Below are 24,137 nucleotides of genomic sequence, written 5' to 3' on the forward strand. Positions count from 1 at the left end.
ATTTTTTAGAGGTTCCAGTGTGATGCCGAAACTGTGAGTTGTCAAGGGAGGGCCCTGGAACTCACAGCCAGGGTCACTGCCTGTTCCAGCCTGACAGTTGCCATAGCCTTCACCTGGCCCTCCCTGGCCCCATTTCTTTTAACACAACTGCTACCCTGGGCCAACTTTTCAGAAACAGATGGGGCCTGAGACCCCAGGACAAAAGCCAGGCTTCTTACCCTAGCCTTCACGGCCTTCCCATCAGGGTTCTCTACTTAGAAACCATACAATCATTTCCCCCATGGAGCTCCCAGGTCCCTCCTTCCTTTGAACCCTGCCCCACACAAATCCACATGCTGGTTCTGTCGTCTCTGCCTTCAGAATCTGTCTCAGCTCCCAACCCTTCCCACCATCCTGCCATCCCACAGCTACTCCCCCAGCCTGGCTACACCACTGTCGTGTACCTGTGGTGGCCCCTGACTAGTTTTGTTTTGTTTTGTTTTTTGTTTTTTGAGACGGAGTCTTACTCTGTCACCCAGGCTAAAGTGCAATGGTGAGATCTCGGCTCACTGCAACCTCTGCCTCCTGGGTTCAAGTGATTCTCCCACCTCAGCCTCCCAAGTATCTGGGACTACAGGTACCCGCCATCATGCCCAGCTAATTTTTGTATTTTTATAGAGACAGGATTTCACTATGTTGGTCAGGCTGGTCTTGAACTCCTGATCTCAGGTGACACCCGCCTCAGCCTCCCAAAGTGCTGGGTGAGCCACAGCGCCCGGCCCCTGACTAGTCTTACCTAGCCTTTCTCCCTCACACCATTCTCTCGACAACAGCCAAAATGAGCTCGGAAAAATAAAGCTGACCATCGTAGAATATATTAGGACACCTATAGCCCTGGCCTGTAACGCTGGATGTTCCCTTTCACAGGTCTCGAACGCCATCTCCTTGGTCCCTCTGCTCCAGCCACACAGGCCTCCTTGCTAGTCTGGAAGCCCTCGTCACCATCCTGCCGCAGGGCCTTTGCACATGCTTTGCCCTCTGTCTGGAACCCCTGTGCTCATACCTGCTCATGTGCCGGTGGCTCCTTCTCATGGTTGGAGCTTGGCTGGAATTCTCAAAGAGGCCTAATGTACCCTTCCTAAGAAAAAAGTTTGTTTTCTTAACAGCATTTATCACTAAATGTATTCTAACAATTGCTTGTTTATCGATTGGATTGTCTCTCCCATTAGAATGTGAGCTCTGGGAGGGCAAGGTCTGTGTCTTGTTCCTCGTGGTGCCTCCCTTGCCTAGCACAGGATGTGGTATGCAGTAGGCACTGAATAAATGCAGTGGAATGAAGAAACAATTGACCCCTTTTAGCCTCATCTCCCATCATTTCTTCCCTTTTTTCCCTACCCCACAGCATTATGTGAGCCCCAGTCCTATGGCCTCTCCCCCTGCACTGACCACACTCCTCCTGAACTCCTTTCCCTCCTCTCCCCTTCCTCAGCTCCCCTGCATCCTCACCCACACACCTGCCCTCCTCTCTCCCTTATCTCTGGACAGCCTTCCTCTTCTGCTGGCCAGCTGCATGATCTCCTTGCTGGTCTGTCTGCCAGGCTAGGCTGTGAGGTCCAGTGCTTGGTACACAGGAGCACAAAAAAAATGCTGTGCCTCTGTAGCCACAAAACAGGAGGCTCCGAGATTCCGAGGTTGCATCAGGGCCTCCTGTCCTCACCATTTCAGGCCCTGCATCTGGGGTTTTCACTTCTCAGGAGTCTCCTGAGGCTGAGAGGTTCAGTTTCTTTGCTGCTCCTGTTCTTCTATCTGAGAGCCAGGACATCCGAGGGGCCCACAGCACTCAGCCAGGGGCGAGGGATGCCTGACACTGGTAGAGGTGTAATTTCCATTTTGCTGCTGCAGAGCTGAGGCTCTACCAGGTCGGTTTCTTGCTCAAAGTCACACAGACACAGCCAGAACTGAGACTCTGTGTGGCCAAATCAAGGGCTTTAGAACCTCTAGGCATAGAACCTCAGATCTAAGGGCCTGGCCAGAGCATTCTCCTGAAGCCAGAGTCCTGAAAGATAGGGACTGCATGTGACCCAGCACTGTGTCCCTACCAACCCTCAAAAAGAGTGCCTCTGTAAACACTTCTGAAATTGATTAAATTCCATCCAAATGCAAGCATCCCCTTCCTGGGGATCTGTGCTTTGGGACAAGGTGTCTGACAGTCTCTCAGCATGTCCTATCAGTAAGCCCTCCCACGGGACCTGCTAAAACCCTATCTTACCCATAGAGAGGCAGAGGGGCAGGAAAGGTTTCTCGAAGCAGCAAATGTTCCCCTCGGAGTTTGGAGCTGACTGGGCCAGGGTTTTCTGGAGGGAGGAGCAAGTGACTTGCCCAAGGTCACCGTTGGCAAGCAGTCAGGGCTCCTCACTCTGCCCAGGACCACAGCACTGCTAGAAACCAGCCCTGGCCCCTTCAGGCTCCTTCCTCTGTGAGATCTTAATCAGGAATTTTCCATAGCTGCCCCGGGACAGGGCGTGAAGGAATGATGTGAGCAGATAAAGAGCAGCTATGATTTTCGCCAGTCAAATGGCAGTTTAAGAGGGAAAGGAGCGATAAGATCTTCCCCGAGGGCCCCATGGGAGGAAATGAGCAGAGAGAGGCCTCCTCCACAAATCCTCTCCCCCAACAGAGCCAGGGTAGGACCCTCAAGCCTTCAGCCACACTGGCAGATGCCGCTCTGAGGAAGGGCTGCGAATCCCGGGAAGCAGGTAGGGAGGCCTGGGGGTCATTAAGAGGTGCACTGAGAAGATTTAAAAATTAACACACATGGTAAATGTATAAGCTTTGCAAAAAAAAAAAAGTGCACAGTGATGGTAACCTTTGGGGTTTGCCATTGAGGTCCTGTTATCCTCAGCTCACCTCTAGATGCAAGACTAGAGGCCACATGCTGAGCTGGGAGAGCCTGGGGAGTGGCCACTTGCATGGGCCCGTTTGGGGTCATTCTGTCACTGTCAGCCAAGGATTTCCATGGAGCCGCCCTTTGCCCTCTTTGGTTCTTCGTCTCCTTCGTAATTCAACAAGCAGTTGTTGAATACCCATTTTTTCTTTCTTTCTTTCTTTTTTTTTTGAGACAGAGTCTTGCTCTGTTGCCCAGGCTGGAGTACAGTGTTGTGATCTTGGCTCACCACAACCTCCGCCTCCCAGGTTCAAGCGTTTCTCCTGCCTCAGCCTCCCAAGTAGCTGGGACTACAGGCACATGCCACCGTGCCCAGCTAATTTTTTTATTTTTAGTAGAGACAGGATTTCACTGTGTTAGCCAGGATGGTCTCAATCTCCTGACCTCATGATCCACCCGCGTTGGCCTCCCAAAGTGCGAGGATTACAGGCATGAGCCACTGTGTACTGTTTTGTTGCTTGGCAATATCACTGAACAAAATAGGGCCAGATCCCTGCCCTTGTGTGTCTAGCAAGGTGAATGAAATTTCTGTCTCTTCCCCAGAAAAATGCACTGAGGTATGAAAACTTATTCATGATTTTGTGGGACTCCTAGACCCTTATCTTAGAGGTGGACTCCCCAACAGTGTTTGCTGCCCTACCACAGACTGAGCATTTCACCTACCCCTTCTGCCTGGCCCTACAGCTGAGTGGCTACACCTGTGCCCAGCACCTCTGGATGAGGAGTAAGAGGGTCAGCAAGGGGGACAGAGCGAACTTGCCAGGCCTTCCCGTGAGTTCTCAGTCACCCAGTGCTGACTTGCTGTTGGGGGTCATCGAGCCCTAAGGACTTCGAGCACCTTGGAGCCAGTCCTCTGAGGGACCTGTGTGAACTCTGTGAGCCCAGGCCTGAGAGGCAGGGCTAGGGAGGGAGAAGAAGTGTGTACCGCCATGTCCCTCCCAAGGATGACCAGAGCCAGAGCATAAGCCAAGCTCAGATGTCCAGAGCTGGCGACAGCCTTTCTATTCCCTGCCTCCAGGAAGAGCAGCTTATTCTCTAAGAATCAGGTCAGGAATCCCCTCCTCCAGGAAGCCTTTCCTGGCTGTCCCTCCCCTAACCATCCTCCAGGGACATCTCTCCCATCGCTACCCTCACTGCACAGCTAGGCCGATCTGTGTCCACGTCAATTTCCTGAAGGAAGTCAGCCCCATCATGAGCACAGGCACAGAGCCCACCATGTGTGTCCTCGGCTTCTATTGCCATCCATGGCATGGTGGGTGGTCAGTAAGGGTTTACTAGGTGAATGGCTGCAAGACGGAAAACCCTGCAGAGGTGACAAAGAGATCAGTGATTTTCTTGTGAGCCACTAGTACACCCACTCCTGAGTAGCAGACTCCAAGACAGAGGAATGCGTGCAGGGCATTCAACAGGGAGCCTCTTGGGCTTGGTACTTGTGGGTAGAAGGGAAGGAAACAAGGCTGGGCAGAGGGATAAGTCAGTTTCAGTGTATACCCAAAGCCTCAGCTGGGGCAGGGTGCCAGGTCTTTATACCCAGATCCATCAGTCAGTGAATGCTGGCCTCTTGGAGGAAAGGTGACCATAGGTGAGGCCAGATCATAGGGGTTGACACTGAGAGCCCTCACAATAGCTAGGAAAATACGCCCTCCATTTCTCCATTTCTGGCAACACATTAAGTGTGCACTCACTCACTCATCTCTTGAAACCCTGACTCACCTCTTTCATCCCCTGACAGCTCAAATTTCTTTCTTTCTTTTTTTTTTTTTTGAGACTGAGTTTCACTCTTGTTGCACAGGCTGGAGTGCAATGGCGCAATCTCTGCTCATGGCAACCTCTGCTTCCCAGGTTCAAGCAATTCTCCTGCCTCAGCCTCCTGAGTAGCTGGGATTAGAGGCATGTGCCACCACGCCTGGCTAATCTTGTATTTTTAGTAGAGAAGGGATTTCTCCATGTTGGTCAGGCTGTTCTCAACCTCCCAACCTCAGGTGATCCACCCCCCTCGGCCTCCCAAAGTGCTGAGATTATAGGCATAAGCCACCGCACCCAGCCAACAGCTCAAATTTCAACCACTGTCTCCCTGCAATGGCTTTGGCACTGATAGTAACAAGAGTGCTTCTCCCCTTCCACCGTGTGTTCAAGGTGTGGCCTCAGAATGCTGGCAAAATCGAGTCTGACCTGGCCCAGCACTGGGAGCGGGCAACTCCCGTGGAGTTGGGGCGCCTTGTCTGGGAAGGCTTCAGGAGCCGAGAAAGGTGCTGGCTCCCTAACTGACCCACTGACCTCTGGTTTGAAGTTACTTGTAGATATACGGAATGTCTCTGGAGGGACACACAGACATTGGAAGACAGGTTGGAGCTAGAGAGACTAATGTGCGTGTGTGTGTGTGTCTGTACACATCTTTTAAAATGTTATACCAGCTGGGCGCAGTGGCTCACGCCTGCAATCCCAACGCTTTGGGAGGTGGGAGGCCAAGGTAGGAGACTCACTTGAGTCCAGGAATTTGAGACCAGCCTGGGTATCCAGGGTCGGGTGGCTGGGGTGACTTGAGACTGCATCTATACAAAAAGTAAAAACAAATTAGCCAAGCATGACGGTGTGTGCCTGTGGTCCCAGCTACTTGGGAGGCTGAAGTGGGAGGATCCTTGAGCTCTGGTGGTTGAGGCTGCAGTGAGCTGTGATTTTGCCACTACCCTCCAGCCTGGGTGACAGAGCAAGACCCTGTCTCAAAAAAAGAAATTATATAATTCATCTATTCAAAATGACTAAATATTTTTTTTTTGAGACAGAGTCTCACTCTGTCACCCAGGCTGGAGTGTAGTGGTGCAATCTGAGTTCACTGCAACCTCCACCTCCCGGGTTCAAGTGATTCTCCTGCCTCAGCCTCCAAAGTAGCTGGGGTTGCAGGCATCCGGCACCATGCCTGGCTAATTTTTGTTTTTTTTAGTAGAGGCAGGGTTTTGCCATGTTGGCCAGGCTGGTCTTGAACTCTTGACCTCAGGTGATCCACCCTCCCAGGCTTCCCAAAACTAAGTAAAATTTTTAAGATCAGATAGTAATATGAGTGATTTTTGAACTCTCACAGAGTAGGGCTCACAGTAGGTTCTCAGGTCACAAGGTTATCTCTAGGATCCCTTAGAGGGCCCCTCAGGGTCCTCTCTGACAACTGTTTCTTCCTGGGTCCTGGCTGGAGATCTCTGCTGCCCCCAGACTCAGAAGAGCCACTCCAGGACTCAGGGCGTGGCTGGCTTTGGGCCAGCCCACCTCTCCAGATCCAAGGCAGGTCTCCTATCTCGGCAATCAAATGGTGCTCTGCCTCCGGCCCCGTCTGGGGACCCTGCTCACCAGCCACCGGCGGTTTAGGCCAACCTCCCCGCCTCCTCCCCAATGCAGACACAGCCTATAAAACCACCCTGTGTGTCCTTGCCGACCCTAGCCCCTCCCTGGACACCCAGGCCACAATGGCAGAACTGCCCGCCACAGAGACGCCTGGGGACCCCACTCTGTGCAGCGGGCGCTTCACCATCAGCACACTGCTGAGCAGTGATGAGCCTTCGCCACCAGCTGCCTATGACAGCAGCCACCCCAGCCACCTGAGCCACAGCAGCACCTTCTGCATGCGCACCTTTGGCTACAACACTATCGACGTGGTGCCCGCGTATGAGCATTATGCCAACAGTACCCAGCCTGGTGAGCCCCGGAAGGTCCGGCCCACACTGGCTGACCTGCACTCTTTCCTCAAGGTAAGTGCTATCTCAGAAGACCAGCCACTTTCCTGCTATGTGATCTCGATCCAGTTACCTAACCTCTCTGAGCCTCGGTCTGTCTTCTGCACTGTGGGGATGGAGGGACGTCTTCCTCCTGGGTGGAGAGGCCCTGGTGAAATAGTAGAGCTACAGAACTCTGGGCATTTGTTGGAATGTGTATTAGCTGAACGCTAGCAACCCAGAGGTAGAGTGGGAGGCCCAGAGAGGTAATGAGCTTCCAGTGAGTAGAAGAGCATGCAAGCAGGTTGCACACCCCTGACAGAGACAGGGAAAGAAGGGCCTGGGAAGGTCCACCTCAGAGAGGGGGCTAGTTGGGTTTGCTGTCTGGGAGGCTGGACTGTGAAGAGTGGAGGACTGGAAGCTGGATTGTCATGACCCCTGCCTGGCCTCACTTTTCCTATGTGACAATTGGGCAGAATTGTTATTTATTTATTTTGAGATGGAGTCTGGCTCTGTTGTCCAGGCTGGAATGCAGTGGTGTGATCTTGGCTCACGGCAACCTCCACCCCCTGGGTTCAAGCGATTCTCCTGACTCAGCCTCCTGAGTAGCTGCAACTAAAGGTGCACACCACCACATCCAGCTATTTTTTGTATTTTTAGTAGAGACAGGGTTTCACCATGTCGGCCAGGCTGGTCTCGAACTCCTGACTTCAAGTGATCTGCCCACCTTGGCTTCCCAAAGTGCTGGGATTGCAGATGTGAGCCACTGCACCTGGCCCAGAATTGTTCTTGATACTGGGGCTAAGACTGACTAAATTCACAGGACTTTTCCCTACCTTAGAGCAAACCAAAACATGTCTCTTTGCTCCATACTGAGATTAAGTGCCAGGAAGAAAGCCCCAGAGGAGGGCGTCAGTCACTTGGGGCACAAACCAGGAGACCTCCCAGTGCCACAGAGGTAGAGCCTGGTTTCAAGATCCAGCCCTCCAGGGACCAACTGTGTGGCCTTGGACAAGCTTTAATCTCTCCAGGGTGATAATAATCCTGTCCCCCGATATAAAGCTGGGTAACTGCCTAATTAGTTCCAAGGCCACTGCTCTCCCAGGGGGAGGCACTGTCATGACCATGAGCACCCAAGGCTCTCAGTCTCCCGTGGCATCTCATCTCAGCTCACTGCAACCTCCACCTCCTGACTTCAAGAGGTGGATCCTCCTATGTCAGCCTCCTGAGTAGCTGGGACTACAGGTGCACACAACTGTGCCTGGCTAATTTTTGTATTTCTTAGTAGAGACAGGGTTTCACTTTGTTGCCTAGGCTGGTCTTGAACTCTTGAGCTCAAACAGTCCACCCACGTTGGTCTCCCAAAGTGCTGGGACTACAGGTGTGAGCCACCATGCTCGGCCTGGGGAGCATTTTAAAAGCCCCTCAAGCAGCTCTACACCCAGCGAGCTGATGGGTCAGGGGGTGCCCAGTATGGGGTGCAGTGGTACAGATCAGTGAGCTGGATACAAAGATGCCATCCCTAGCAACGCCTCCTGCCTGACTCGTGGTCTCTGGGCTGCCAGCAGGAAGGCAGACACCTGCATGCTCTGGCCTTTGACAGCCGGCCCAGCCACGAGATGACCGATGGGCTGGTGGAAGACGAGGCAGGCACCAGCAGCGGGAAGAACCCTGAAGAGCCTGTGCGCTTCGGCTGGGTCAAGGGGGTGATGGTGAGTGGGGTGTGGGTAGGTGCTTGATGTCCAGAAATGGGAGGGGAGGCAGAGCTCCATCCAGGCTCAGCTCTGACTCTCAAGCCCTGGTGGGGCTTCAGTTTCCCCATCTGTACAGTGAATTCAGTGAGTTAATGAATCAATAGATAATAGATCAATGCCTGCCAGGGAGTTATTAGAAGAAACTGTGTTTCCCTAAAAAGCCACCAGGGGGCTGCACTAAACACCCAAATCTGCGAACGTGTTTTTCCCCTCCATGAAGGGAAGAAAAAGGTTTCTTGTGTGGAGCGGGATTAAGTCTCCAGACAGTAAAGAATCAAGTACACTTGGCTTTGGAGACATTATCGGACTTTACAGAGGGGACCTCATGGGATGTCGAAGGCTTTAGCCCTGCTCTGGGAGGCAGGAGGCTGGGGTTCTGATCTTAACTGACAACTGGCTGTGCCTCCATTTCTCCTTCTGAACCTTGAGCCCCTCCTGATCCCCGGAGGCTATATTCAGAGCCAGGATCTCTCTCCCGGGCTGTGTTGTCAGAGCTCGGAATGGCCCTGCAACTTGGTGGGGCCAGCGACCACCCCAGCCCCTCCCAGTTGGAAGCTTCAGCCTCCATTTCGGCTTCTGGCTTTGCTTTAAATTTGGAAGCTGAAGTCACAGCCACCTGAGCTCTGATATCTGCTCATACATGGGGCACTGGCTCAGCTGGCATTTGCTGAGCTCCCTGTAAATGCCAGGCTCTGGGTCAACTGCCGGCCACTCGGGCCATGGTGGGGGCTGGCAGACACAAGATCCCAGGCTTGCGATGGATAGAGTGATGGATGACAGTGCTCGGAGCCCAGTGTCAGGCCTCAACGGGAGGGCAGGAAAGTAGGTGAGAGGGACAGGTGGGTCTCCAAGTGCCTCTCACCCTCCTGCCCCATAGAACCAGACTCAGAACCTATTGAAGTGGGTGAAGAAGAGACCCAGGTGTCCCCAGGGCCTAGGTACTCGACTCGAAACCCTGCCATAGCCAGGGACAGGGACCTGTGGATTTAGCCTTGGAGTGTACACTCAGGTGGCCTCTGACCCCCCTCTTTTCGCAGATCCGTTGCATGCTCAACATTTGGGGCGTGATCCTCTACCTGCGGCTGCCCTGGATTACGGCCCAGGCAGGCATTGGTGAGTGCCCCTCTGGGGTAGAGGAGGGAGGGCATGCCTGAACCCTGTTCTTCTCAGGTCCCGAGGGTGCAGGATTAAACCTGAGCTGCACAGACCAAGGGTCAGGCATGATCCTCTCTGGTGCAGCCTGGGGCCCCTGCAGTGACAGAGGCATGCTATCAAGGTGGCATGGCAGAGGCACGCTGGACATGGTATCAGCAGGTATAAGGGCTGTTTGCCCTCGGTAAGCCACTTAACCTCTCGAAGCCCATTTTTTTCCAAAAGCATGCAGGTTAGAAAGCTGCACTCTGGCCAGGCACGGTGGCTCACACCTGTAATCCCAGTGCTTTGGGAGGCCAAGGCAAGTGGATCACGAGGTCAGGAGTTCAAGAGCAGCCTGGCCAAGATGGTGAAACCCTGTATCTACTAAAAATATAAAAAATTGGCAGGCACCTGTAATCCCAGTTATTTGGGAGGCTGAGGCAGGAGAATCATTTGAACCCACGAGGCAGGGGTTGCAGTGAGCCAAGATTATGCCTCTGCACTCCAGCCTGGGTGACAGAGTGAGACACCTGTCTCAAAAATAAAAATAAAAATAAATAAAGCTGCACTCTGGACAGAGCAGGGCTCAGATGCTAGCTCTGTACCCTGCTGTGTGACTTTGGGCAAGTTTCTTAACCTCTCCAAGCCCTGGATTCCTCATTAGAAAAATGGGGGTGATAACAGAACCTACCTCACAGAGCCGTTGTGGGATTTATATGATGCAGGTAAAAACACAGCACAGATTTGGCTTCCAGAGCTGATCATGGGATGAGACTGCTACTTTATTTTTTATTTAAAAAAAGGTAGCTTCCCCTTCATACCTAACAATCCAATAAATGCTGGTTCAAGGGCTCCCTGGCTTTTTGGAGTATGCCAGGAGGTAGATAGACGCCCATTTTTCAGATGAGAAAACTGAGGCTCAGAGAAGGGAGGTGAACTTAGGTCGCATGGTGAATGAGTAGGCAAACAGCTCCTCTCCCGGGAAATGCCCTGACTAAGCTTTGGGTGTTCCCCGCAGTCCTGACCTGGACCATCATCCTGTTGTCAGTCACGGTGACCACCATCACAGGCCTCTCCATCTCGGCCATCTCCACCAACGGCAAGGTCAAGTCAGGTGGGTCATTGCCCTTCCCACCAAGGTCCTCCTCTCGTGGTCTCCTCATCCTGGGAACAGGACTGCAGACTGCCCCAACCCAATGGGACACCCCAGCCGCTCCTGTGGTTCCAGGAGAGGGCTCTAGACAGGCTGTCTACAACATGAGATGGCTTCGGCTGTCTCCTACCCCGTGGTTCCCATGGTTACTCTCTCCTGGCCTCTGCCTTCCTGAGTCTACCCCAGCCAACTGATTCCTCTGGTTTCATGCTTCCCGGCTCTGCCCTGATAGGTGGCACCTACTTCCTCATCTCCCGGAGTCTGGGCCCAGAGCTCGGGGGCTCCATCGGCCTCATTTTCGCGTTTGCCAATGCCGTGGGTGTGGCCATGCACACCGTGGGCTTTGCAGAGACCGTGCGGGACCTGCTCCAGGTGAGGCCAGGGGCTGGACCCTGGGTAGAGGGATCCAGCAGCCCACTGCACTCTCCTCCACCCCATCTGGGCTGGGCCTGCCTGCTCCCTGCCTGACTTCACCCATCAGCAACCACAGCCTGATCACTGTGGGTGAGAGTGACAGTCTCATCAAATAGAGACCATTCCTTTCCCACAAGTCCCCTTTGGGGGTGTGTGTTGCCTTTAGGGCTACATTGTCCAGGCCTGTGCAGCAGCTGCTTTGGGGACTCGATGGCAGGGGTGGTGCTTGAGTTAGCTCCGTCTTAGCAGAGCGCACCCCACAGGAGGTGCCTCCTAGGTGGGCGGAGTCTGGGGGATGGGGAGTTCAGAGCATGGCTTACAGCCTGGCCCATTTTCCCTCCCCAGGAGTATGGGACACCCATTGTGGACCCCACTAACGACATCCGCATCATTGGCGTGGTGTCCGTCACTGTGCTGCTGGCCATCTCCCTGGCTGGGATGGAGTGGGAGTCCAAGGTGAGGAGGACATGGAGGAGGGGGACATGGAGGTGGTTACGTGGAGACTCGGGAGTCTCCAGGCCTGGGCCCTCCTGGGTCCTCTGCCTTTTCTTTTCATTTTTTTGGAGACAGAATCTTGCTCTGTACCCAGGCTGGAGTGCAGTGGTGTGATCTTGGCTCACTGCAACCTCTGCCTCCCAGGTTCAAGTGATTCTTGCGCCTCAGCCTCCTGAGTAGCTGGGATTACAGGCACACGCCACCATACCTGGCTAATTTTGGTATTTTTTTGTAGAGACAGGGTTTCACCATGTTGGCCAGGCAGGTCTCAAACTCCTGACATCAGGTAATCCACCCGCCTCAGCCTCCCAAATCTCTCTCTCTTTTTTTTTTGAGACAGAGTCTCCCTGTTGTTGCCCAGGCTGGAGTACAGTGGTGCAATCTCAGCTCACCGCAACCTCCACCTCCCAGGTTCAAGCGATTCTCCTGCCTCAGCCTCCTGAGTAGCTGGGATCACAGGCGTGTGCCACCGTGCCTGGCTAATTTTGTATTTTTAGTAGAGACGGGGTTTGACCATGTTGCCCAGGCTGGTCTTGAACTCCTGACCTCAGGTGATCCACCTGCCTTGGCCTCCCAAAGTGCTGGGATTACAGTCATGCGCCACCACCCCCAGCCCAAAGCTCTTCTTACTTTAAATTCATCTTCCTTATTTATCAGCCAAGACAAGAGGCTTTGGTGGTCTTGTTCTCTGCTATATTCCCAGCTCCTTGAACAGAGCCTGCTGCATAATGTGTGTTGAATGAATGAGTGAGTGAATAATGGGGTGACGGGTCTGGGCAAATCATTTTCTGGTGGAGCTTCCCAAAGAGGTAGAACCAGACTATTTGACCTCTGGGGTCCTTCGCCCGCCAGGCCCAGGTGCTGTTCTTCCTTGTCATCATGGTCTCCTTTGCCAACTACTTGGTGGGGACGCTGATCCCCCCATCTGAGGACAAGGCCTCCAAAGGCTTCTTCAGCTACCGGGGTATGTGCAGATCAGGGCCCTGACCATGGCTCTGGGGACAGGGACTCTCTGCCCAGGAATCTGGCTCATGGACACTGGGAGGATGGGATTCCCCAATCCCATGATCAAGGACTGCCTGCCCAGCGGGTCCCACCGAGTGAGGGGTCAAGCCCTCCACATGAGCCTTACTCAGGCCTTGCTTTTGCAGGGGACATTTTTGTCCAGAACTTGGTGCCTGACTGGCGGGGCCCAGATGGCACCTTCTTTGGAATGTTCTCCATCTTCTTCCCCTCGGCGACAGGCATCCTCGCAGGGGCCAACATATCCGGTGACCTCAAGGTGAGAAGAATACCCATCCATCCCATGTCCCAGCACCGCAGTGGGCAGTGAGCAGAATCCTGCTCCCTGCTCTACTGGCATCTGCCTCTGGGCACTGAGACCCAGGAGGCAGGGCTTCTAAAATCCAGTCCAGTCCTACTCAGCTCAGTTCAACCCAGTCCAACCAATTCTGTTCCATTCTGTGGTTGTTTATGAAGACCAGCTGCATTCTAGGTTTCGAGGGGCACTGCAAAACGGCTAGGCTCCTCCCTAGTTTCCGGAACTCTCAGTCTTAGGGGAAGACTGGCCCAGCTGTGACCTTAAGAACTCAGGCTTGTTCACGCACATCTTCACCGGGCTGACATCCTCCCAGGGCTCTCCATTGCCTTGCTGCAGGCAGGCTTCTCAGCTCGGCATTCAAGGCTCCAGCCCATCTGTCCAGCCTCACCCCTGACCAGTGCCACCCTTATGAGCCTGCTCCAGCCCTGAGACTGTTGCTTTGCCCACGTTACCCTGTCCCTCCTCCACGCCTCCGCTTGTGCTGCGCTCTCTACCTGCAATTACCTATGCTGGCTTTTTTACCCTCAAAGTTCTGTTCTGCTTCCCTTTCTTTCTTTCTTTTTCTTTTTTTTTTGAGACAGAGTCTTGCTCTGTTGCCAGGTGCCAGGCTGGAATGCAGTGGCACAATCTCGGCTCACTGCAACCTCCGCCTCCCGGCTTCAAGCAATTCTCCTGCCTCAGCCTCCCAAGTAGCTGGGACTACAGGTGCATGCCACGACACCCAGCTAATTTTTGTATTTTTAGTAGAGACGGGGTTTCACCGTGTTGGCCAGGATGGTCTTGATCTCTTGACCTGGTGATCTGCCCACCTCGGCCTCCTAAAGTGCTGGGATTACAGGCTTGAGCCACCGCGCCCGGCCCTTCCTTCCTTCCTTCCTTCCTTCCTTCCTTCCTTCCTTCCTTCCTTCCTTCCTTCCTTCCTTCCTTCCTTCCTTCCTTCTTTCCTTCTTTCCTTCTTTTCTTTCTTTTTTCTTTCTTCTTCTTCTTTTTTTTTTGAAACAGAGTTTACCTCTTTTTGCCCAGGCTGGAGCAATGGCGTACTCTCGGCTCACTGCAACCTCTGCTTCCCGGGTTCAAGCGATTCTCCTGTCTCAGCCTCCCAAGTAGCTGGATTGCAGGGGTATACCACCAAGGCCTGGCTAATTTTTATATGTTTTAGTAGAGACGGGATTTCACTATGTCAGCCAAGCTGGTCTCCAACTCCTGACCTAAAGTGATCCACCCGCCTTGGCTTCCCAGGAGTGCTGGAATTACAGGCATGAGCCAGGTCTTTTTGTTTGTTTGTTTGAGATGACGTCTCACTCTGTCTCCCAGGCTGGAGGGCAGTGCAGTGGCGTGATCTCGACTCACTGCAACCTCTGACTCCCAGGTTTAAGTGATTCTCATGCTTCAGCCTCCAGAGTAACTAGAACTATAGGCACTTGTCACTATGCCTGGCTAATGTTTGTATTTTTTTCTTATGTTTGTATTTTTAATAGTGACGGGGGTTTCACCATGTTGGCCAGGCTGGTCTCGAACTCCTGACCTCAAGTGATCTGCCCTCCCAAAGTTCTGGGATTACAGGCATGAGCCACTGCACCTGGCCTGTTTCAAATACCTCCTTCAACTATCATCTCCACCACCCTTCCTTTAGCATCATGGTTTCCCCAGCAAAATGATGTCTGGCCAAACATATCTGTTGCCCGGCATCTGGAGAACTGAGGCTTGCCTCCATCTCTCTATTCCCTCCCAGCTCAGAGCCTGGCACATATTAGGTGCTCCGTACATGTTTGTTGACTGAATCGTGGTGAAATGCAGTGTTTGAGCAGTAGCACAAAGTGCTGCATTGTGGGGGAGAAGGAGAGACTAATGCTGGCAGGGGCTCTAGCAGAATTTCTGGGTGCAGGAGGCTCCAGAGCTGGGTTTTGAAAGACGGTAAGCCAGTGGAGGCTTTGCTCAAAGGAGGTGGCGGGAAAGCGAGGGTGATGAGTGGGGAGCTAGCCCCATGCTGGACACCACAGCTAACCCCCACCCTCAACCTCCAGTCGCTCCTTGACGCATTTTCTTAAGCAAAGTAAGAACTGTGCGTTGTGCTGGACACAGTGTCTCATCCCTATAATCCCAGTACTTTGGGAGACTGGGACAGGTGGATCACTTGAGGTCAGGAGTTCGAGACCAGCTTGGCCAATATGGTAAAACTATGTTTTAATCTCCACTAAAAACACAAAAATTATCTGGGCGTGGTGGCAGGCACCCGTAATCCCAGCTACTCAGGAAGCTGAGGCAGGAGAATTGCTTGAACCCAGGAAGTGGAGGTTGCAGTGAGCCAGAATCGTGCCACTGCATGCCAGCCTGGCAACAAGAGTGAAACTCCATCTCAAAAAAAAAAAAAAAGGAAAAAGAAAAAGTAAAGAAAAGAACTGTGCATGGAGGCGATTGTGAAGCCAGGCTGGCTTTAACCAGCCTGGAAATTGCAGAATAGCTGTTGGTCGGCTCCTCTCCTTTGTCTGGGGAATGGCTGACAGAGGCCTGGTCTGCCTGCCCTGAGGTCCCGCAGAGGATTGGCCTGTGCTCAGACAGCCTGGATTCCAAGGAGCCTCAATCTCCATGCCTCATCCAGCTTCTTAGGTTATCAACCGGCTGACATCAGCTGTCTGGAAACTGGGTGGGGCTGGCACCCGCACTCTGTCCTAAATGGTCCCAAGCCTTAAGGGTCCCTTGGCTGTTGGATGGCCTCACCCATCCTGTGGGAGCATCCTCAGCAGCAGAGCCACCATGTGTGGAGCCTCCACTGTGACACTTTGGGCAAGATCCTTTAAAACTCCCTGAGCCTCAGCTTCCCCAATTCTGAAATGGGAAGAGTACAGCCCCCACACTGCAGGGTGGTGGGGAGAATTCCACGCGATAATTCATGTAAAATGAAGTACTTAGAACAGTGCCTGGCTCGCAGGAGGAGCTAAGAGCTTCTTGTCATCATTGACATTTTTACCATCATATAGACAAGCAAGCCAAGGTCATAGAGGTTCGGGGGCCTGCCCAGGACTACACAGGTGGCAGAGAAGCCTGAGTGCCAGTTTCTTTCCTTTTCTTTTTTTTTTGAGATGGAGTTTCACTCTTGTTTCCCAGGCTGGAGTGCAATGGTGCAATCTCAGCTCACTGCGACATTCAAGGGATTCTCCTGCCTCAGCCTCCCAAGTAGCTGGGATTACAGGGATGCGCCACCACACCCAGCTAATTTTGTGTTTTTAGTAGAGACAGGGTTTCTCCATGTTGGTCAGGCTGGTCTCAAACTCCTGACCTCAGGTGATCTGCCTGCCTCAGCCTCCCAAAGTGCTGGGATTACAGGCGTGAGCCACGGCACCCCACCTGAGTGCCAGTTTCTAAAACAGAAAGACCTCAACTGAATCACAATTTCATCATTCAACAAATATTTTTTGTGTAGCCTCAGGCCAGGTCTCTATTCACAATACTGCCCCACCCCAACAGCTCACATTTGTGGGCACTTGTCACATGCCAAGTTATTTGCTGATTTCACAGATGGGGAAACTGAGGCGCTGGAATGTTAAGGGGCTTCTCCCAGTGCACACAGCAGGGAAGAGTCTAACTTGGTTAAATTCCCAGGCAGCAATCTCAAAGGCAGGCACATCCAGGTCCACATCTCAGCCCACCTCTACCCAGCTCACCTCTTCCTCGCCCACCTCTTCCCAGTGCATCCAGGGGCAGAGATCTCAGATTCAGATGCAGGAGGCAGGGTGGGGGTTGATGGCTGACATATTTGTGTTTTTACCACCAGTTGGGTGCCTTAAAAGCAGACTTATATTCTCTTCCAGTTCAGGAGGCTCAAGGTCCGGAACCCAGGTGTTGGCAGGACCAAGCTCCCTCTGAAAGCCCAGGGGAGAACCCTTCCTTGCCTGTTCCTAATTTCTGGTGCTTCCGACAGCGGCTCTCCTTGGCTGGCAACTGCATCACTCCAGTCTGTCTCTGTCTCGCGTGGCCTTCTTTCTTCTGTGGGTCCTTTCCTCCTAAGGACACCAGTTGCATGCAGGGCCCACCCTCATCCAGTATGACGTCATCTTCACTAATTGCACCTGCAAAGATTCTATTTCCAAATAAGGCCATATTCTGAGATTCCAGGTGGATGTGAATTTTGGGGGACACTATTCAATCCACTAGAGGCAGGGTGGGAGGCTGGTATGTTCTGTTGGCTTTGGGACTGGGGACCCCACGTGCATGGCCCAGTTGAGTCAAACAGGTATACCAGGTGTAACAGGCAGGGCTGGCAGGTCCACGGCTGCAGGGGCCTTGCAGAGCCCTGGGGTGGAGACTCCACCCAGGGCCCTGGGAGGCTGAGGCAGAGAGAAGAAAATTCAACAGCTCCACACACGGGCCACAGAGGGAACTTGGCCAAGGCTTGGGGATCCCAGCAGACCTGGGCTCCAGAGACTCCAGCTCCTCACCTCTCCTCCCTCAGGCCTGCCACATCCTCCCTCCCACCTCCTCCTGGCAGCCTCCCCCGCAACCCTAGTTTGACTTGCTTTTAATCTGTGGCTCCATCTGTTAACTGGATGGTGTGCAGAACAGCCCAGGGAAGGCTGGGGAGGTTTAGAAATTGACATCCCGTGGCAGGCCTGGCCTTTGGCTCTGGGTTGGGTCTGTGCCTGGAGGGTGAGTAGGTCTTAAACTTGCTGTAAAAATCCTAGCCTGTGTTGCTGCACCCAGGACCAGTCCTCGGAGCCTGAGGCTATGAACCTTGATGTGGTCAGGGCCAGAGCTTGGTCTTCCTCATGGCTCTCTGCCCTCAGTTTCCCCACCAGCTGAGCCAGGCTGCCCAGCCCACTTCTCAGGAAATTACATTTGAGAAAGTGCCTAGAAGAGGGCAACACGTGGTATGTTCATGAAGGCTTGTTATCACTGTTAAGAAAATATGAGCAGGACAGGCTCAGTGGCTCAAGCCTGTAATCCCAGCACTTTGGGAGGCTGAGGTAGGTGGATCACTTGAGGTCAGGAGTTCGAGACCAGCCTGGCCATAACAGCAAAACCTCGTTGCTACTAAAAGTACAAAAATTAGGGCACCTATAGTGGTGGTGTACACCTATAGTCCCAGGTACTTGGGAGGCTGAGGCAGGAGAATCACTTGAACACAGGAAGTGGAGGTTGCAGTGAACTGAGATTGTGCCACTGCACTCCAGCCTGGGTGACAGAGCAAGATTCTGTCTCAAAAAAAAAGAAGAAAGAAAATACGAGCAGAGATTTCTTTCCCAGAATGGAAGGAGAAAGTCTGGGGCATATCCTATTTATTGTTGAGGAGCCAGACAAATCAATTGGTACATAATGATTGACTATGCGGTGAGGGCTGGCGGGGAGGGAAGTGCTGGTCCAGGATCTCAATGTGGATTAATTTATTTCACCAACATCCCTGACAGATGAGGGGCTGGGGCGTGAGAACACAGCACCCTGTCCTGCTGGCCGCCTGGAACTGATCCTGGGCAGGCTGACTCCAGAGCCCACCACCTTGCCCCCACCCTCCCCACCCTCAAAGCAAGCCCTGGCCAAGTGCCCTCACGGCCTAGGCGTGGAGCTGTTGAATTTCTTCTTTCTGCTTCCATCTCCCAGGGCCTTGGGTGGAGTCTTCACCCCGTGATCTTGGTTGTTTCCCTCTGTGTCCTCAGTCATGAGGCTTCTTCCTCTGTGCTGGAACGGGGGCTCTGAGGGGCCAAGGTCAGAGGTTGCTGTCCCCAGCCTCAGCCTTAGACAAGGGGCATGGGCCTGGAAGGAGGCCCAGGGGTTGTCTGATGCCTGCCCTCCCTCCCTGTCTCCCTCTCTTCCTCCCTCCTACAGGACCCTGCCATAGCCATCCCCAAGGGGACCCTCATGGCCATTTTCTGGACCACCATTTCTTACCTGGCCATCTCAGCCACCATTGGTAAGTGGCCGGTCCAGCCAGTCAGGAAGGGGAGGGACCTGGTCTCCACCCTGCAGTGTCCAAACCCCAAACCACCGGAGGGGATCAGAGGGTGGGGTTTGACTCTCTAACAGGGAGAGCTGGGCTGGGAGGGTGTGGTGACCTCAGGATGTGGAACCTTGAACCTGTCTCTGGAGTATCTTGGCAATGATCAGAGCATCTTCCTGGCGGTGGGTGTGGTGGGGTCAGACCAGGCTCCTTGGGTTCCTTGAGAGTCCAGATTCATGAATGTGAAGATCCTACAGGACAGATCCTGCTGCAGCCCTAGGAGTGATGATGATGATACCCGCAACTGACTCATCACGTGCCCAGACCTTTTCATGCCAATCCCATCACTGTCATTTTCCCTGTTTCACCAAGGAGAAAACAGGAGCTCAGAGAGGTTACATGACCTGCCTGGGGACACACAGCCACTGAATGATGGAGCCGGGCTTTGAGCCCAGGCCTGGGCTGTTAACACATGCCTTGAACTGAGATCCTCACAGGTGCACTTGCTCCCAGAGGTCCCCTTTGAGGCAAGCTGTTCAAAAATGGCCAAGGGACTTGGCCCAGCTTATCTCAGGAGGACATTGTGATCTTGGTCGCTTAAGCTCTCTGGGCCCCTGTACAATGGCAATGACAACAAAAGTAATAGTGATGCCTGCTCCTAGGTTGTTGTAAAGTACTTAGCATGGCGCCGGGCACACCGTCAGCACACTGCCATTGTCATCATCCCTGCATGATGAAGGGAGGGCTGCCCCTCATCCGCAGCGTCTCACCGTCTGCAGAGGTGGGGCTGGAAGACGACCGAGTAAAGAGGGACGGAGACCTCCCCATGCTCTCCTTCTCCCTCTCAGGCTCCTGCGTGGTGCGCGATGCCTCTGGGGTCCTGAATGACACGGTGACCCCCGGCTGGGGTGCCTGCGAGGGACTGGCCTGCGGCTATGGCTGGAACTTCACCGAATGCGCCCAGCAGCACAGCTGCCACTACGGCCTCATCAACTATTACCAGGTACCACCAGGAGGGCTGACCCAGCAGACACAGTGGGGCTGGGTGGAGGCTGCAGGGCCCCTTGCAGGCCTGGAAATTTCTGGGGGACTAGTTTGGGGAGCTGAGCCCTAGGCTTAGGGGATAAGGGTTCAGAGTCCAGGTCTGTCTAGTCCTGGCCTGTGAGTGGACCCTGGGATCTCCAGGGGTGGGTTGTGGACTCAGATGGAGGCTCAGGGCCCAGCCTCTGCCTCCAGTAAGGAATGAGGTGCCACAGTTGGGGGCTTCTGGCTCAGCCCCTCACCATGGAGTCCCTGATCCCCAAATCCCTGCAGACTATGAGCATGGTGTCAGGCTTTGCGCCCCTGATCACAGCCGGCATCTTTGGGGCCACCCTCTCCTCTGCCCTGGCCTGCCTTGTCTCTGCTGCCAAAGTCTTCCAGGTGAGGCCACAGAAAGGGATCAAGATGATGGGGGGTGGGAAGCCTAGGCTAGAGGCACAATAGGCTGGGACCCTGAGTGACTGCTATAAAGACCTGGAGGTGTCATTAGACCGGGATCTCTAGCCAGAAGGGAAAAGGAGCTATCAGCAAACTCTTGAAGGAAGCAGCCCCCTCCCGGCGGTGACTTGAATAACACCTGCAGTCCCCACCCCAAACTCCCACCTGTGCCACCTGCATCCTGTCCGCAACTCCACCATTCAAGCTGTACCCGGAGCCATCCACCCAACTCGTTGTGACCTTTTACCGTCTTCATGGTAGAGTGGGGAGAGTGGAGGAGGGGAGATCATCCCTGTTGAACAGAAGCAGACACCAGGATCCAGGTTGGGGAGGGCGCCAAGCTGGTCTGGAGCTCAGGTGGCCCCAGGGGAGGGGAAGTGGCAGGTCCCAGCCTGGGGGTGAGTGCGGTATCTGGTGCTGCAGTGCCTTTGCGAGGACCAGCTGTACCCACTGATCGGCTTCTTCGGGAAAGGCTACGGCAAGAACAAGGAGCCTGTGCGTGGCTACCTGCTGGCCTACGCCATCGCTGTGGCCTTCATCATCATTGGTAAGGCGCTGCCAGGGCTCACAGGGCCTGGCCCCCTGTTCCCCTGGGCGGCCCTGAGGGTCATGGGGGCCGGGCTCTTCTCCTACCTCCTCATCTCCCCGCACCAGTGCCCCGCTAGGCGTGATAGTTAGTGGGCACTCAGAGGCTAAGTCTTGAGGGGTGAGGCCCCACCTGGGAGGAGACATTGGGGGGCCATGTGATCCTTCCCCTTCCCACCTCCAGGCAGGGTGGCTCCCAAACCAGGTCAGGCAGCAGAGCCTTCTGCTTTGTTAGAAGGGAACCTACCTGTTCTCCCGGTCTGCTAGCATCCCACCAGGTCTAAATGAACCCCCAGAACGCCTTCAGAGCATGGAACAAGCTGACTGGCCCCTCCTTGGGATGGGTACAAATGGCTGGTCAGTATCCTCATAGGTATATAAACTAGACAAACCCAGTTCCTCAGACCTCGGACTTCTAGACTCCTTGGGTTTCAAGGCGGAAGATGCCTTAGGAGAAAAGGGCCCAGGTAATTGGTTCATTAGATGAACTTCCTATCCAGGCTTTGCCACGTGCCAGCTGTGTGACCTTAGACAAGTTACTTCACCTCTCTGAGCCTCACCTTTTAAATCTACAGAATGGGAGCAATAGTGCGTAACAGGTATATCTCAGAAGGGCAGGAAGAGACCACGTGTGCAGGAACACCTGCATGCATTCACGTACGCACACTACACATGCACACACCTGACGCTTCCCTCATTAACTCAGCCATGGTGGCAGAACTTGCTAGGAAAGAGGTGGCCATGCCAAGCATGGGCAGTGGCCAGGCTGCGACATGATGGCCCCCGGCCCCCACTCCCTGTGCAGGAGTGGGGTCTGGGAAGACTGCTGGTCAGCCTCCCTGGGCTCATGACACCCTCCTGACACCAGTGACTCTGCTCTTCAGGCTGGCATCACAGTCCATGAGATTTGCCTAGTCACTATTACCCAAGGGAAGCTTTCCAGACACCAGACACTGCTGGGTCCTGAACCACATGGAGAGTTGGCAGGGATGGAAAAGTCTGTTCAGACTTGGTGTTCCCTGGCCCGGTGTCTGCTTCCTGCTCTCTGGGGCCCAGAAACACATTTCCCTGCAATGCACCCTGATTTAGATTCGATGTCCTTTCATCTGGGTGGGTCTGACTTGACTTCAGACTGAGGACCATGATCTCAGATGCTTCGGGAAGGGTTCTCAGGTGATTACATGAAATCATGGACAGAGGACATGGCACATTGGTGCATATAATGTTTTGGGATCCCCTGAGACAAGGATTCATATGTAAAAGTTTATCTGGGGTGCTGGGGGCAGTGGCAGGGGAGGGGAACAGGGAGACGGGAGAGGAAGCAGTTCTTGGGTGGGTTACCACCGGGGTGGAGCTGTGTTATGGCCTTTGGTGTCCTGAGTCACATTGCAAAATGTATTTCTGGCCAGGTGCAGTGGCTCACGCCTGTTATCCCAGCACTCTGGGAGGCCGGAGGGGGCAGATCACTTGAGTTCAGGAGTTTGAGACCAGCCTAGCCAATACGGTGAAACCCCGTCTCTACTAAAAACACACAAAAAATTAGCCAGGCACGGTGAAACACACCTGTGATCCCAGCTACTCCGGAGGCTGAGAAGGAAGAATCTCTTGAACCCAGGAGGTAAAGGTTGCAGTGAGCCGAGATTGCGCCACTGCACTCCAGCCTAGGCAATGAAGCAAGACTCCATCTCAAAAAAACAAAAACAAAAATTAGCTGGGCATGGTGGTACATGCCTGTAATCCAAGCTACTAGAGAGGCTGAGGCAGAAGAATTGTTTGAGCCTGGGAGGCAGAGGTTGCGCCACTGCACTCCAGCCTGGGCAATGAAGCAAGACTCCACCTCAAAAAAAAAAAAAAAGTATTTCTTACTGTAATTGTGGTCAAAACAGTGTGACAGCCACTACTCTTGATCATCCCATAGTCTGATGGGGTCTACTCTCACTCTGCCCCCACCAGTGTCTTAAAGGCTGGGGGCTTACAGTTTACACCATTTCTTTGAGCTTCACAAAAGGACAGACCCATTTCACAGATGAGAAGGTTGAGACTGACTGAGACTTAGTGACCTGTCTGGGTTCCCCACTGTGGGATGGAGGGTGCCAAGCCACTCTGTGGCAGAGTTGCCCAACAGGCTGTCCTCTCTCTCCCTGGGTCCCTGAAGCTGAGCTCAACACCATAGCCCCCATCATTTCCAACTTCTTCCTCTGCTCCTATGCCCTCATCAACTTCAGCTGCTTCCATGCCTCCATCACCAACTCGCCTGGTAAGCAAACCCATCACCTCACTTCAGGAGGAGGCACCCAGGGGCTGGGGGGTACTGAATCATGGGGTGGGAGTGGGAGGCATGGGTGGAGGTCAGTAGCCCAAGATCACCTCTCAAATTAAAACCAATGAAAGGGAACATTCATATAGTAATAGTGGCTCTCTGCCGGGAGTGGTGGCTCACACCTGTAATCCTAGCACTTTGGGAGGCTGAGGTGGGTGATAACTTGAGGTCAGAAGTTTGTGACCAGCCTGGCCAACATGGTGCAACCCTATCTCTACAAAAACACAGAAATTAGCCGGGCATGGTGGCAGACGCCTGTCATCCCAGCTATTTGGGAGGCTGAGGCAGGAGAATCACTTGAACCCCGGGGGCAGGAGGTTGCAGTGAGCCAAGATCATGCTATTGCACTCCAGCCTGGGTGACAGAGCAAGACTCTGTCTCAAATAATAATAGTGGCTCTCCTTTCTCAAGCACTGACAGTGTGCACGTTACATGAATTCATACGTTGTTTACCATCTGTAGGGATTTTCCAGTCTTTTCCTTCCCCAGTTTTACAGGAATCAGGAGTCTGATTCCTTAGAGAAAGAGAATTGCCCAAAGTCACAGCTAGGGCTGTCACATACAGTGCTGCAGGTTGCACACTGCACAACTCTAGGAGGCACGATTCATATAATCTATTTCACACATTTGCATATGTATGATGGAATACTTCTGGCAGATGGCAATAAAGAGTCTTGAGGAAGACTTTTTCTAACTAGCTCCAAATTACCATTGCCTTTTACTAGGCCACTTTTCACATAGACCCCAGTGTGCACAATGGGCTTGGAGTTGAGCCATGAGGCAGCTGTCACTCATGGCAGCCCTAGCCTGGCCTGCTGGCGAGGAGCCAGGCAGAATCATGCCCTTCCCCGTCCATCTCACCCCCTTGGCACCATGGGAGCTGGTGCTGTTGCTGGCATGGGGTGTCCTGAGGCTGTATTTGGCCAGAG

At 53.5% G+C, this 24,137-nt stretch overlaps 1 protein-coding gene and 1 long non-coding RNA gene across 3 annotated transcripts in view; one reads left to right on the forward strand and one right to left on the reverse strand.

The window, feature by feature from the left end:
* LOC144580590 (uncharacterized) overlaps positions 1 to 16,883 on the reverse strand; it is a 31,086-nt gene extending 14,203 nt beyond the window's left edge. The window contains exon 1 of the long non-coding RNA XR_013530504.1: positions 16,786 to 16,883. This is a non-coding gene — a long non-coding RNA (uncharacterized LOC144580590). The remainder of the gene's footprint in view (positions 1 to 16,785) is intronic.
* The window catches only part of SLC12A3 (solute carrier family 12 member 3), a 48,101-nt gene continuing 30,315 nt past the window's right edge, over positions 6,352 to 24,137 (forward strand). For both annotated transcript variants that reach the window (XM_002760993.8, XM_008985914.6), the window contains exons 1-13: positions 6,352 to 6,660; positions 8,190 to 8,336; positions 9,416 to 9,491; positions 10,531 to 10,626; positions 10,898 to 11,037; positions 11,425 to 11,535; positions 12,427 to 12,538; positions 12,726 to 12,856; positions 18,713 to 18,797; positions 19,673 to 19,827; positions 20,139 to 20,246; positions 20,727 to 20,850; positions 23,044 to 23,145. In XM_002760993.8, the coding sequence (XP_002761039.2) occupies positions 6,379 to 6,660; positions 8,190 to 8,336; positions 9,416 to 9,491; positions 10,531 to 10,626; positions 10,898 to 11,037; positions 11,425 to 11,535; positions 12,427 to 12,538; positions 12,726 to 12,856; positions 18,713 to 18,797; positions 19,673 to 19,827; positions 20,139 to 20,246; positions 20,727 to 20,850; positions 23,044 to 23,145 (1,669 nt within the window). In that variant the 5' untranslated portion in view covers positions 6,352 to 6,378. The remainder of the gene's footprint in view (positions 6,661 to 8,189; positions 8,337 to 9,415; positions 9,492 to 10,530; positions 10,627 to 10,897; positions 11,038 to 11,424; positions 11,536 to 12,426; positions 12,539 to 12,725; positions 12,857 to 18,712; positions 18,798 to 19,672; positions 19,828 to 20,138; positions 20,247 to 20,726; positions 20,851 to 23,043; positions 23,146 to 24,137) is intronic.

The sequence above is a fragment of the Callithrix jacchus genome, chromosome 20, assembly GCF_049354715.1.
Source record: "Callithrix jacchus isolate 240 chromosome 20, calJac240_pri, whole genome shotgun sequence".
NCBI classification, from domain to species: domain Eukaryota; kingdom Metazoa; phylum Chordata; class Mammalia; order Primates; family Cebidae; genus Callithrix; species Callithrix jacchus.